The sequence below is a fragment of the Malaclemys terrapin genome, chromosome 8, assembly GCF_027887155.1.
Source record: "Malaclemys terrapin pileata isolate rMalTer1 chromosome 8, rMalTer1.hap1, whole genome shotgun sequence".
Lineage (NCBI taxonomy): Eukaryota > Metazoa > Chordata > Testudines > Emydidae > Malaclemys > Malaclemys terrapin.
This window is the reverse complement of record NC_071512.1, coordinates 107,354,012-107,369,218: the sequence shown is the minus strand read 5'-3', so window position 1 is coordinate 107,369,218 and position 15,207 is coordinate 107,354,012. Positions and strand designations below refer to the sequence as shown.

Sequence of the window (15,207 nt, the reverse complement as noted above, 5' to 3'; positions counted from 1 at the left end):
AAGAATTGAAGTCTGGAAAACATGCCTTACGATACATTTGTTTCTCTGCTCTCTACAAATGCAACCTTGCCCCACTTACATCTATTCAGAATGGTGCTGCAAAGATCATTTTCCTATGACCAAGTCAATCCTTTCTTTGCATCCCTTTGCTGGCTAATCCTTCTCTATGCATCAAACATAAGTGACTCGTCTTCATTTTCAAGGCCCTTCACAGCCTATCCCCACCCTCCCGAGCATCTTTCACTACTTAGATGTTGATTCCTGCCTCCGATTGCCCACTTGTTCCATTTGTGCTGCCCTATGCTGCCCCCATGCTTCGGAGGACCTGCCCGAAAATATCCAGAATGTTACCTCATTATCTTCCTTCCTGTGATGCCTACAGAAAAACTTGACAGTGGTTACACCACCAGTGGACTGAGACCATAGCCTGTCACCCCGGCCAATCCTGTCCCATTGGGTCCTTGTACGAATATAAGAACGGCTGCACTGGGTCAGATCAAACGTCCATCCAGCCCAGTATCCTGTCTTCCGACAGTGGCCAATGTCAGGTGCCCCAGAGGAAGTGAACCTAACAGGTAATGAATGATCAAGTGATCTCTCTCCTGCCATCCATCTCCACCCTCTGACAAACGGAGGCTAGGGACACCATTCCTTACCCATCTTGGCTAATAGCCATTAATGGACTTAACCACCATGAATTTATCTAGTTCTCTTTTAAACTCTGTTATAGTCCTAGCCTTCACAACCTCCTCAGGCAAGGAGTTCCACAGATTGACTGTGTGCTGTGTGAAGAACTTCCTTTTATTTGTTTTAAACCTGCTGCCCATTAATTTCATTTGGTGCCCCCTAGTTCTTATATTATGGGAACAAGTAAATAACTTTTCCTTATTCACGTTCTCCACACCACTCATAATTTTATATACCTCTATCATATCCGCCCTTAGTCTCCTCCTTTCCAAGATGAAAAGTCCTAGCCTCTTTAATCTCTCCTCATATGGGACCTGTTCCAAACCCCTAGTCATTTTAGTTGACCTTTTCTAACGCCAGTATATCTTTTTTGAGATGAGGAGACCACATCTGTACGCAGTATTCAAGATGTGGGGGTACCATGGATTTATATAAGGCCATAAGATATTCTCCATCTTATTCTCTATCCCTTTTTTAATGAATCCTAACATCCTGTTTGCTTTTTTGACCACCACCACACACTGCGTGGATGTCTTCAGAGAACTATCCACGATGACTCCAAGCTCTCTTTTCGGATTAGCTGTAGCTAAATTAGCCCCCATCATATTGTATGTATAGTTGGTGTTATTTTTTCCAATATACATTGGAATCTCCCCCGTCTATATCCCTCTATCGTCTCCTGTCTTATCCTCAGAGCGCAAGCTGTTTGGGGGCCAGGGATCATCTTTTTGTTCTGTTTGTACAAGCCTCTAGCCCAATGTGTCCTGGCCCTGACCCCTTGTCTAGGGCTCCTAGGCTCTACAATAATACAGATTAATAACAATAAAGGAGATCAACCTATTTAGCTAATTGAGGAAAAGGTTAAGAGGGGATTTGATCTCAGTCTGTAACTGCTCACACAGGGAGAAGACATCTGATAGCAGGAGGGGTCTGTAATGTAGCAGACACAGGCATTAATGATCTGGAGAATGGCGTGGATTGCACCCTCAGCAAGTTTGCAGATGACACTGAACTTGCAGGAGTGGTAGATACGCTGGAGGGTAGGGACAGGATACAGAGGGACCTAGACAGATGAGAGGATTGGGCCAAAAGAAATCTGATGAGGTTCAACAAGGACAAGTGCGGAGTCCTGCACTTTGGACGGAAGAATCCCATGAACTGCTACAGACCAGGGACGAATGGCTAGGCAGCAGTTCTGCAGAAAAGGATCTAGGGGTTATGGTGGACGAGAAGCTGGATATGAGTCAGCAGTGTGCCCTTGTTGCCAAGAAGGCTTACGGCATTTTGGGCTGTACAAGTAGGAGCATTGCCAGCAGATCGATGGATGTGATTGTTCCCCTCTATTCGATGTTGGTGAGGCCTCATCTGGAGTACTGTGTCCAGTTTTGGGCCCCCCACTACAAAAAGGATGTGGAGAAGTGGAGAGAGTCCAGCGGAGGGCAGTGAAAATGATTAGGGGGCTGGGGCACATGACTTATGAGGAGAGGCTGAGGGAACTGGGATTGTTTAGTCTGCAAAAGAGAAGAATGAGGGGGGATTTCATAGCTGCTTTCAACTACCTGAAAGGGGGTTCCAAAGAGGATGGATCTAGACTGTTCTCAGTGGTACCAGATGATAGAACAAGGAGTAATGGTCTCAAGTTGCAGTGGGAGAGGTTTAGGTTGGATATTAAGAAAAACTTTTTCACAAGGTGGGTGGTGAAGCACTGGAATGGGTTACCTAGGGAAGTGGTAGAATCTTCTTCCTTAGAGGTTTTTAAGGTCAGACTTGACAAATCCCTAGCTGGGACGATTTAGTTGGGGATTGGTCCTGCTTTGAGCAGGGGGTTGGACTAGATGACCTCCTGAGGTCCCTTCCAACCCTGATATTCTATGATAAGGTCAAGATCCAGTGGCTAGAAACTGAAGCCAGCAAAGTTCAAACTGGAAATAAGAAACATTTACGAGTGAGAATAAACAACTAATGGAACAAGTTATCAAAGGATGTGGTAGATTCTCCATCACTTGGAGTCCTTAAGGCAAGATTAGATGTTTTTCTGAAAGATACTGTCTAGCGCAATCACAAGGTATTATTGGGCTAAATGCAAGAATCACTAGGTGAAATTATCTAGCCTGTATAATGCAGGTCAAACCAGATGATCGTAATAGTCCCTTCCGACCCTCAAATCTATGAAGATAAAACAACAGCAGCATGCAAGATGAAAAGACACATACATAACAGAGGCCTCTGAGGTCCTTTCTTCAATCATAATCAGTTTGATTCTAAAACAAAATATGCTGCTTTTCGGGGGCCTGGGGGAGAAAGAATATTTTTATCTCCCAGATCAAACCCTCAAAGAAGTCACTGTGCAAAGAACAATTTCAGCTTTGCTTTGACGAACAGAAACACCATGGCCTCGTCAGTTCCACATTATATTCTAGGCCGAATGAATCACTGAGACCTTGAAACGTGTATGGGGCTTTCAGGATATCCTCCTTTCAGCCCAGAACTGTCCATGGTGACATGACTGGCCTGTACAGGAAAAAAAAAGAGATCTGCCACAGAGATAAATCAAAATTATGGGTGCTCAGCTCCCTATGTAATCCAACCCATTGTTCTGCTGTATCCACACCGTCCTCTGTTTGAATATTCCTAAACCAGTCTGTTCTCCAGGTCAGCGGTCCAGTTTTTCAGGGACTCCCAGTCCGCAATGATCGTTGTGAAGGTCAAAAAATAAAAAATGAAAGAACTGAATAGGGACACCAAGCAGAGAAACCTGGACAATGACCACTACTCCGAGGTAGCATCGCAGGAGTCCATGGACAATACTCAATGGAAGTTCAAGACTGCCAGTCTCACAGAATGAAGTTCTCTATTTTTCTTGATAATAGGAACAGCATGGACAACTCTCTCATCCCAGATATGGCCTCAAACCTGACCTGAAGGGCCCATATCTAGGGTGAGAGAGTAGTTAGGTCTCCGAGGCTCTTTCAACCCTTGGCCTCTCCACTGAGATGGCCAAGAAGGTTGCCAATTATTGGCAGTGGTGTCTGAGATATTGATATGTTTGTGTAAGAACACAAGAACATCCATACTGGTCAGACCAAAGGTCCATCTAGCCCAGTATCCTGTCTTCCGACCAGGGCTTTGGAGCGGAGCCCAGAGCTGGAGCACGGAGCAGCTCGGAACAGTGGAGCTGCAGGTTTTTGCCTGGAGCTGGAGCAGAGTCGGAGCACAGCTCCAAAGCCCTGCTTCCAACAGTGGCCAATACCAGGTGCCCCAGAGGGAATGAACAGAACAGGTAATCATCAAGTGATCCATCCCGTCGCCCATTCCCAGCTTCTGGCAAACAGAGGCTAGGGACACCATCCCTGCCCATCCCTGGCTAATAGCCACTGAACTAAATTGTGTAGATTCTTAACTAAGATTGTATAGATTTTCACACCTTCATTACAGCAGAGCATCTCCTAGGAACGAGGTCACCAAACTTATTTCATACAAGCCTCTGAATACGCATCAAATTCAACAACTTTTGATCACTACAAATATGAATTTGAACTAGCAACCTAGAAGTGAAACGTTCTGTATTCCATTATCAACCCCCAAGCCATACAGTCCTTTAATCTCAATTCCCTTAAAACACTTGGTCTGGATACCTCTATGAAAGCTGGATATAAATATTTTTATAGAGGCGTTCCAAATGAGATTTATTCAGATTAATTTTTACTTAAGACTTTTTATTTTTAAAATATTCCCATTTCACTCATATTAATTCTTCCTAAAACACACATTGCAATAAAATATTTATGCAAAAGTTGTGATTTATTTTAAATGAGGAAAACATGGGATGATTGCAAAGGCTTTACTAATAAAGAGGAAGATTATTTTAACTTCTGCTGTTTATGCCATTAAATGAAAACTATAATGGTAGCGCACAAAGTCTGCACTGCTCTGGAATAAAATCATTTTTCAGGATCACTTTAGCAAAGTTATTTTAATTATACAGAGTCCAATACTTTTGCAATTCAAATACCATCTTGTTTGTGGAACTCACATGGAAGTGTATATGAGTGTCTAGATGGAAAAACATACATATTAACATGGGCAAAAAATATCAACAATTAAAATCAATAAAGGACGTCCAAGTGCAAACAAGCTTCAGAGAGGTACAGTGTGGACTGAGCACAGGACTGGATGCCTGGAACTTTAGGCCCTCAGAACAAGTGATGGCGCCATCTAGTGACTCCCTCTAGGACCTTGCAGATAGCCAGTAAACTCCCTGCCTCATTTCATCTTCCCCACATGAGATTGTGTGAGGACTCCGTTTGCGAGGCACTGTAAAAGTGCCAGGAGTCATCGTCATTATTCACCGCTCCACGGGTTAAAATCAATTGCCTCATGCAAGCGTCTAACGTTTTGTTACTAATCCACAGTAAACAGGCAGCAAAATAAGTCGCCATATCATTTTAAAGCTATGCAACTTTGGGGTTGTTTTTTTAAGTTTGGAAAGACAATTTAACTCTGGAAATGTGCCAGACAGAACACGATTCGAGGCAGCCCTGTATATAGCCACCAAACAGGTACAGCAAGGACAACAGCACTGCAGGCTTCCCCCACACAGCATCACCAGCCTGCTTCCAAGGCCCGCGGACCAGGGACGGGGGCAAGAGCTGTCTGTCAGTATCTGTACTTCACCACCAAGACTGTCAGCTGCTGTGACTGTGGTTTGGGGATGTCCACTGTCCATTAGGAACTGGCCAATGACATACAACCCAACAGCCATCAGACGGTGGTAACTCATAGTCACTTCTCCCTTGGCAGGATGTGACGCTGAGACAGAGGTGAAACACTGCACATCCATTGCCAACCCCTTGAGCCATCTCGTTCTGCTGTGCAGCATGTTAACGTCATGTGCAAAGCAGAACAGTCTCTTTGGAGTCATCAAAACAAAGGGGTGAGACAGGGCTTTTTTTATTTGCATTTTGTATTTGCTGTCAGCCATGCTGAAGAGACTGGTGAAATGCTTTTAACTGAGCTAAACGTTCTGTTTATCTATTTTAAAATTAAGTGCTGCTGAGAAAGAGATCCTGTTTGTCTCCTTATAGATGAATTTCACTCTTTTTTATTTCCACTGACAGTACAAAAATCTCTCTCTGTATATTACGGGGATTCAAGTTTTTCTTTCCACGGTCACCAAATGTTGCTCAACTGTACAAGGAGAATTCAGATTCCCCCTTCCAGCCGTTACAGTGAGCTTACTTACATCATGTGTTTGGAAAGGAGATTTTTCAACAGAGGAAGTGAAGCGCTTAGCCATGCTGTCCAAGACTATACGGATCAGTGACCCTCAGCAGCATACAGACCACCACTGTGACATCACAATTTCCACAACATGGCTCAAAAAGATGCACATACCAGGAGAATCTGGAGTTTCAATCTTTGCTTATTTGTTCGGGGAGGGAATTTTTTCTCCTTAATGGCCGGCCTTTATTACAATTGTTGGAAATTTTACTTTAGAAACTGGGAAAACCAGGTGGACCACCTGAGATGGAACATTTCATATGCGATCACTTACCGGTGATAGGAGCAGAAGGCATGCTGATTAGTTCACAGTATATTAGTTAGGGCTTCCATTAACACAACTAAGGGCTCATCAAGGAAGGAAAATGTGAAATCGTTTCATTGCTATTACTCTCCTGGAATGCCACATTTTAACAGCTGGCCAGAGTATAGTGGGTGACAAGGGAGAGGAAAGCTTAATACAAGATAAAAAAAAATATGGACTTAGTGAAGACAAATGTTTAACACAGGTATACCCACCCTCCCTCCGCCCAAAACCCAGATTTCATTACCTAACCAGGTTTCTCAACCTGCCACCTAGAGGGCTCCAGCCTGAGAGGGTAGCACCAGACAGCAGCCGCGTGGGGCTGATGAAACCTGGCATCAAAACAGGGTGGCCAAAAATTAAAGAAGCCTAAGTTTAAAAAGAACTCATTTTTAAATTACACTCTGAGAAAGAAAGGACGATCACAGAAAGTTTTGACACAGTTTTGATAAATGGTATAAGCAGCTCAAAGGATTAACCCAGAGGACGTGAGCGCATCAAGTGCCTGCCAGAACACTACAGTCAAACACAGCATCGTGATTTTGGTGTTGGTGAATTACCCAATGGAGAGGCTAAATTTTTACCTTTGCTGTAGTCCTTGCTTTGGAAGAACCGCAATTTAGAAGCTTCTTCCTACCCAGTTATGATAAAAAAAGTCTTTCAAAACTTATTTTTTCTAAGTGTAGTACATTAAACGTACCTCTATGAGCTCAACACGACGTTATCCTTTATAGCTTTTAATTAGTGTTGTTAAACTGTTTTGTTGCAAAAAAAGGAGAGGAAATTCAGAGAAGCCCAGCACAAAAAGGGCTGTGGAGAGATTGCCTTGTAAGAAAATTAAACAGGAGGTAAATATGTACAGCTTAGCTAAATGGCAACTATGTGAGGAAAATAACCATCTACCAGCAGCTGTACAAGGGAACATAACTAGGAGTGATGGGACGAAATCAACGGAAAGAAAATGTAAGCTGAATATTAGAAAAAAACCCATCCTGACCACAAGAACTAATAGACTGTGGAACAGTCCCTACAGGGAAGTGGTGCAAACGCCTGTTGGCGGACTCTGAAACTACACCAAAGCACTGGGAAAGGTATTGGATGGAGCTAACTTACCTAGCCCCTATGGATGGATTAGATGACCTAATAGCAGGGCTTGAAAAACCATTCACCCACACCAGCTGAGTGGGAAGCCTGCCCTGTTGAAAAGGAATATATATCAACTACTTCAAAATCTAAGCTTTCTGAGCATGTTAATAGAGATCACAAGAAATTAAAAGCCAGTCTAGTTCTTATGCTTGTGAAGGTAACTATGTAAACATGAACCACCTGTAAACCAATGCAGTACCATCCTCCTGAGTCTGCAGCACACACCACCAGCATCTTTCCTGCTGCTAAGACCTTTGCCAAGTAGCAGGCACAAAACTGACAGGACTCATCAGTTTCACTGCTGATATTCAGATTCATGTCAATTTCATACTCCAGAAGCTGCGGGCTTGGTAAAACGCCTTGGGCAGCAACACAGGTAAGCACTGGAAGCAGATACTGGGGAGGAGTAAAAAACAAACCAAACAAAAACAAACAGAAGCTGGGGAAGGTCTAATGGACACCTCCTCCTGGGTGACCCCAGCAGCAGACAACAAGCACCAGAGGTAGAGAAGAAACAGAAGGCACCTTCCCCTTTCTAGCAGCTACAAGAGTGCAAAGTTCCAAATTTATAAGACAAGTTCAGCATCTTCTTAATTCCAGGTATCTGGTGTCAGGACAGCCAGGCACTTTTCCTGGACCTCACACATGAAGCTCTTTTCTCATCTCACCCTACTCATCTTATGTATTTACCTCTGAATTAGGAGATGTCTTAAATGTTTCAAGATCCGCCTAATAGGTCTTCTCCATCCCTAACTCTATAACCATGCTATTTTCCCCCACACTAACTTTGTAGAGCGAATCTTCTTGTTGCTGTTCTTTAAAACTTTAAATGATTCTACTACCACAAGTAACTGAGATTACACAATTTAGGTGCATTAAACAAATAAAGTTACTGGGCCGTGATCTTACAAATGTTGACACATAAGCACCGTTACTGCTATGAATAATTCCAGAGAAATCAACGTTGTAAATTCCAAGAAAGATTCCAGCAATTCAGATTCTGATAAAGATGCCAATCACTGTGTACAAGTCCCTCCTACTTAGCCACACATGACTATCATTTCTGAAAATAATCTTGCTACTTACGAGGCAGCTATTGTTTTGAAATACTAACAGATTTGCCTGCGGGACCAATATTAGGGACTTACAATAACGATTCCAAAGCTGAAAATATGATCCTGTGAGTCGCTGAGGACCTCCTGCAAGGTGCTGAGTACTTTCCGCTCCCATGGCCACTTAACAACCAGAGTCAGGCTCTACAGTCTTACTGTAAGACCATTTCTATTATAAACCTGGTTTTGATCCAACTCTAACTCAAATTAGAAATTCTCAAACCTGGAATATTGCATGCTTCATTTTACTCCAGAGAATTTGGGCAAAGTTAAGGGTTAATCAGACCAGCAGGTTTATAGTTAAGAGTCTGAAAAAATAGTATTCCTTTTATTTTTGAAAATGGTTCATTTTTTGTCTGCTCACAACTCAAGTAGATTGGCCTAGTCCATGCTTACTTAAAAATTATTTTCACATTTATCCCCAATGAAAACCAGGACTTTGGATGACTTAACTTTTTAGAGTGCCTATTCTTTGGAAGTTTAGTTATTTTTCCACTAACAAAGTCTACAGGCATCCTGGCAAAGCAAATGCCACCTGCTTCATATATCCAGAGAGCAGGGAAGACTGACAGACACACACAGATATTCCAGAGCCCAGTGGTTATAGCACTGACCTGGTAGGTAAAGATAAAGGGTCGAGCCCCTCTGGTCTAATCACTGTTTAATTACTCATGCAAAGAGGAACAGCTTCGAGAGGAGAGATTGAGGCAGCCCCACATCAGACTCTCCCGTAGCTCAGTGGTTAGCACACCCTAACCCTCTTCTCCCCCACTCAGGAAGAAGAAAGTGAATCTTCGCCTCCCGCATCCCAAACAAGTGCTCTCTGCACTGGTTTAAAGGTATACGGTGGGCCCCACCACCTCTTCCCAATTTTGTGCAGTGCGGCAGTGTCTAACTCATTCCTGCAAGAACCTACTTGGGCATGATCATTAGCAGAGGTAGGGGCCTCCCTGCCGCCGGATTAATGGATCACATTCTGAGGCACTTTCCTCCCCTGCCATGTACTGTACAGGTAGCCGAGGCGCCTGCCTCAGGCTTTGTGGATCACAAAGCTGTTCCTGTGATTTTCTAGGTGCCTAAAAGTTAGTCCTCCTGACACTGAGCATTGCAATGCCCAAGTCCCTTCATGGATCCGGGCCTTATGGTCTAATTTAAGGCAAGATGTGACAAGTTGATGCAACGATCAGAAGGAGGGTGGGTAACAGTGACAGGAAAACATGGTTACATATACATCAAGAAGAAAATTTCAGTGACCCTTTCTGGCTACCTGCCTACGGTATGGAAAACTCTAGTAGGCAGATTTAGCAGAAGTTGATAGAAGCAGGTCTTAGTTATTTAACCTACTGAATTTTCACTCCTAGTCTTTATAGACACTCAAATTTCTGAAAACAGACAGGAATATATAGAAAGAGCTAATCAGAAGAATGGAATATTAACATACTGTACAAGATAAATAGCATGTTTGTGGCTGCTTCTGACTTCACTGCAAGTATAACTGGAGGCCAAATACACAACTGCTTTATTTCTCTCCTGCAGAATCCAGCAAAGCCACTTGTTTGTGACTAAACAGCTAAACTACCTTATTCAATGAAGGATGCTGTTCCCTTACTTTACGCAGCTTTTTCAGCGCTGCCAACAAAACAATGTGCGTGAGATCCACAGGAGTTTCATTTTTTTGTATGTATCCATCTAAGTTTTGTACACTGCGGGGTCTGAAGTTTTCTACTCCACTGGTGACGCAACTATCAAAACACCACAGAAAGTACTGGAGTCTTCCATAAAGAACGGCAGAGAACTACACTGCTGCAACATTATGTTTGCACATTTCAGAGAAAAAAGAAAATAAGTCAAGAAATGCAAAATGTAAAACTTGCACAATATTAACTCAGTCAAGAGGGTTTATGTTTTATAACATATACTGTTTAATACACTATAAAAATACCATCAGCTTGAAATCTAGTCAATTTTCTAATCACACTTTTTTATTTTACAAAAAAATGTCTCTCTGCACTGTTGCTTTGTGAAAGATGCACACATATCAAGGAAACTGATTACATACAGACAGCAATGAAATTGACCAAACACTAAGACAAAATTGGAGATTTTTTCAGTATACTTGGGATATTTGACATCTTAAAACCCCAATCATGCAAACTGCTCCATGCAGGCACCATCCCTAGACCTACACGCAACCCTGCAGAATTCAGCCACAGGGTACACTGCATGGCAGCCATGAAGGATTGGGTTGTTAGATGTTACTTGTAACAATCAGTACAAAGTTTTCAGACAGAAATAAAATCTTTAAGTGTCCCTTTACAAGGAAGGCTTAAGAAATACAAGAATAGCAGCACTATGTATGTGCAACCTAGCCAGGTTAACTTTTGTATTTCATAACCTGGCGATTTGAAATGTGTGATCTTAATGTTACATTAACATCAATGTTTTGCATTTAATTAATGTCAGCATTAACAATCCCAATTAGAGTTTGAAGTTCAAATTATTTGTAGCAGATTCTATTGCATGGGCTCAGAAATGATTCTTCAATTACTTATAAAATGTAGACAGTAAGTCATACTCCCACTAAACCAAGTATTCCTTCTGCTCCACTTTTAAGTGCTCATTAAACTCCTGTGTCTTGAGCGCTTGCAGCTCTATTTGGTATAGCATTTCAGTAGTTTCCAACAAAAAAGCAACTTCAGCAATAATCTCTGTTCTTGTGTATTGCAGTTCTCCACCTTGAGCAAGCCGGCATCTCACACGTGGAAGAGAGGAAGGATGATCTTGTGGTGAAGGCATTGGTCTAGGATTTTAGAGATTGGGGCTCAATCATCCGCTCTGCCACAGACTGCCTGTGTGATGTTGGGCACTTGAGTTCATTTTTCCGTGCCTCGGTTCTCCACCTGCCAAGTGGCAATACCACTCCCCTACTTCACAGGAGTGTTGTGAGGATAAACCTGTTACTGGTTGTCAGGTGTTCAAATACCGGTGTTAAACACCACAGAAGGTCTTGAAAATAAATTAATTCTGAAGGAGCTAATGGAGGCAAAGAAAGGGCAGATCCAGATGTCTTCACCTAGGAACTCAAAGCCTAGAATTCATGGGATTAAGTTATCAGCATTGTCCATTAACTCCCAAATACAGATGTTTAAGGATAAGAGCCTTACTAAGGAAGGGCTGCAGCAGGAAGAATTTACTATATTGACAAGACACACATCATGGGGGCTGGTGATTGAATCATTATGAAACATGAGATGTTGGCTGAGTGGTAGAGCTTACTGGATAGACCAGTGTTCTAACCCAGGCTGAACACCTACATTGGGAGTCAAATCTCAAAGCAGACATCCCTGACAGATAAAGACAGAGGGTGCAAAGCAGGTGAAATGGAGACTGAGGAGATTTTGCACAAGTTTGCTTTGCCCTCATTCATTTCAATAAACGGGGGACAGAGCCCGAAATGAGTGGAACCAGCTGCTTGCTGCTCTCAGCTGTGAGAGTTTGTCTTGTGTTTGAATAATCAAGTCTAGTACTGTAACAAGGGATAGAGGAAGGATGGTCCAGTGGGTAGGGTTAGGGAGACAGGTTCAATTCCTCTGTGACCTTGGGCAGGTCACTTAGTGCCTCTATGCACTTCAGTTCCCCATCTGTGAAATGGGGATGATCATACTTCACAGGGCTGTTGTGAGAACAAATGCATTCAAGATCGTGAGGCACTCAAATACCACAGTGATAGAGGCCAGGTAAGTATGAGAAAGGAGAAAGGCTTTTCCCTACAGCACTTACAGGCTCTGCAGACCTGAGCTCTTCTGAGATCAGTGTACAAAGTTTTTGAAGTCAAATCTTGGGAGACTCATCTAGCCTTTGCAGAAGCAAAATCTTTACTTTAACTACTAAGCTGAGTTTCCACTATATTGCAGTGTGCTGAGCCCGCGGGTCACAACAGCGCGACAGCCCTGCATAGGAGAACATACAGATCAGCTAGGTCATGGGTAGTTCATGGTTTCCAATGGTCCAATACCTATTCATAACTTCCTGCGGTTTGCGCTCATGGGCTGAACTGGCCTGAGGGTTATTTCTCACTGTATTGTATCATCTTGGCTTTGCTCTCCCTCACCTGCACTAAATACAGGCAAACTGTCTAGAGTGTTACCTCATATTTACTGTGTAAAATAGACTTGTTCTTCTGTTGGGGGGTAATTAACTCAATTTGTGACAACTAAAAATTTCAACAACCAGTCTAGACTTCTCACCAGTTTTTGGCAGTGGCTGTGATAATGTTGCCAGCAAACTGTGGCCACAAGCATCAATTGTTTCAGCAAGGAAACTTCAGATTCTCCAACCAGGTTCCTCTCCTGTTATATCTGAGCTCTACTAGACAGACTCGGCAAATTTTCAGCTTCCCCGACTGTGCAGTTCTCTCACCTATACCAGACAAGAGAGGACGTATCCCGGAAGAGGTATACCAATTGTATGCATTAACCAGTGGAATGGCTCCAAAATACACACCATGCAGCAATCTGCTCAAGAATTCAGTGCCAAATTATTTGCAATGAGAGGGCACTATTTCCATCTTTGCTGGGCAAACAAAGATGGGGAGCAGAGGGAACTGGCTGCCAATACATTCACATACCGCAAACCTTTACTACAGCAAAGCCTCATACTGCTTCCAACTCTCACCCTCAATTCCTCTCCAGATCTTCTTTAGTCTCTGCAAAATATACTTTCACTGAAGCAGTATGTCCTTTTCTACTCCTCTCCTTACCCTTTACCCTCTTCACTGCTGCCTCCCTAAATCTCCAAAAGAGTTGCGAGGATGGCCAAAAAGAGGGATGCCTAACTGATTCGGGATAGACCCAGCCAGCCAATACAACTGATAGAGCAGTGGTCCTGCTTCATTACTGCGTTCACACACGTGGGTTAGAATACCACCCAAACAGCTCCAAACTGTGACTTGCACTTCAGTGTTCTTTGTACCACAACTCTGCCCATTGGAGTGATTTTGTTCTGTATACTCATCCTATGAATCACCTTTCCCGAATTACTCCCATTGTGTGTATCCAGAGTGTAGGTTTGCCCTGTAGGGTACGTCTACACAGCAAAGAAAAACCCCTGGCTGGCCCATGACAGGTTGGAGGGAAGACGGGGGGTTCATTTGTGTGTAGATTTCTAGGCTCGGGCTAAAGCCCAGCTCTCGGACCTCAGGGTCTACACAGCAATGAAACAGCCCCACAGCCCGAGCCGGCTGGCATGGGCCAGCCGCAAGTTTTGAAGGAAAAAGTTACTTGAAATCTTAACTTGTCCATTGGCATTCTACTGGAACCAAAAAGAGCATTTAATGCCATGAGTTGGCAAGGGAATTAAAAAAACGGAGGGGGGGGGGGAAGAGGAGAAAGAAACAACCAAACATGTTAAAACATTAAGCATCTGACTTCAATCCACAAAACCAAATTCAATATTAAGGCAGAAATTCTGTCCCTAACCTACACAGTGTGCCTAGGTATTGGAGAGAGCTCCAAATAGATTATACAGACTGAAATAAGTAGACATAACAGACAATTTCGAACCCATCTCAGAACTTCCTTACTACTGTGGTTTTAAATTAATTCATTTGCATGCCTATTTGTATTATAGGCCCCAACCAAAATCATGGCCCAGTTGTTCAGGTCGTTGTATGGCACACAGTGGAGATAGTCATATCATTACACAGTAGAATTCCTAAAGAACTGCTAAGATTTTAAATCACACGTGAAAGAAAAATCTTAAGAGACATCCTTTAGCCAAGGTAAAAGAGTTGTACCTTAATTTTCTGATGAATATGCCTTAGTGAGTCTGCAGTACCCATGTCTGCATCATCAGGGATACACACTATATCTAATTTCATCTTTGTGTCTAGGTTTAGCAACTTCTGGACTTCTTTGGTTGTAACCACAATGACCTCTGTAGTAGGAAGGAAGAGAAGGGTGAGGGGAAAACAACAAGGCAACAAATATTCATGTATTCATCAATCCAATGCACAGAATACACACACACTTGCAAACTTTCTCCAACTTCCATTGTGCTTTATGAATGGATTTAGTCCTTTAACAGAGCTCTTCAAATCCAAAAAAATGAGTTCCAGATTAATGAATTTCACAGAACTAGAGGATTAAGTTTTTGACTGACATGAAAGTAACCTCTTGTACTTTTTTTCCCCCGTCATGAGAGACACGACATGGAATTGAGAGGGGAGCAGGGTACATTTCCTGGTACTGTTAGCAAGCAATTTACCGTATATACTCATTCATTAGCCCGTTTGTTTATAAGCCGATTCCCCAAGATGGCTAGGTAAAAATAGCAAAAACTGTATGATCCTTTCATAAACCGAGCCTATATGTATGAGGAAGCAAACAATTTCGCCGCTGCTCATGAATTCTGTATTATTATAACAACAACAGGTTTTTCGTTAGATTACATTAAAATAATTCTAGCAAAACTTTTGAGTGTTTCTTGTGATGCCAGCTTTTAAAATATAGCAGGGGTTGGAAAACTTGGCTCCCGGCCTGTCAGGGTAAGCTGCTGGCGGGTCGGCACGTTTTGTTTACTTGGAGCGTCTGCAGGCACGGAGCCCCTCAAGTAAACACTCCAAGTAAACAAAATGTCCCCAGAGGCTTACCCTGACGGGCCGGGAGCCAAAGTTTTCCA

At 42.8% G+C, this 15,207-nt stretch overlaps 1 protein-coding gene across 3 annotated transcripts in view; it reads right to left on the bottom strand.

The window, feature by feature from the left end:
- Positions 1-15,207, bottom strand: part of EIF2B3 (eukaryotic translation initiation factor 2B subunit gamma) — a 145,794-nt gene that overhangs the window by 124,887 nt on the left and 5,700 nt on the right. For all 3 annotated transcript variants that reach the window (XM_054037777.1, XM_054037778.1, XM_054037776.1), the window contains one exon: positions 14,324-14,463. In XM_054037777.1, coding sequence (XP_053893752.1) covers positions 14,324-14,463 — 140 coding nt within the window. The remainder of the gene's footprint in view (positions 1-14,323; positions 14,464-15,207) is intronic.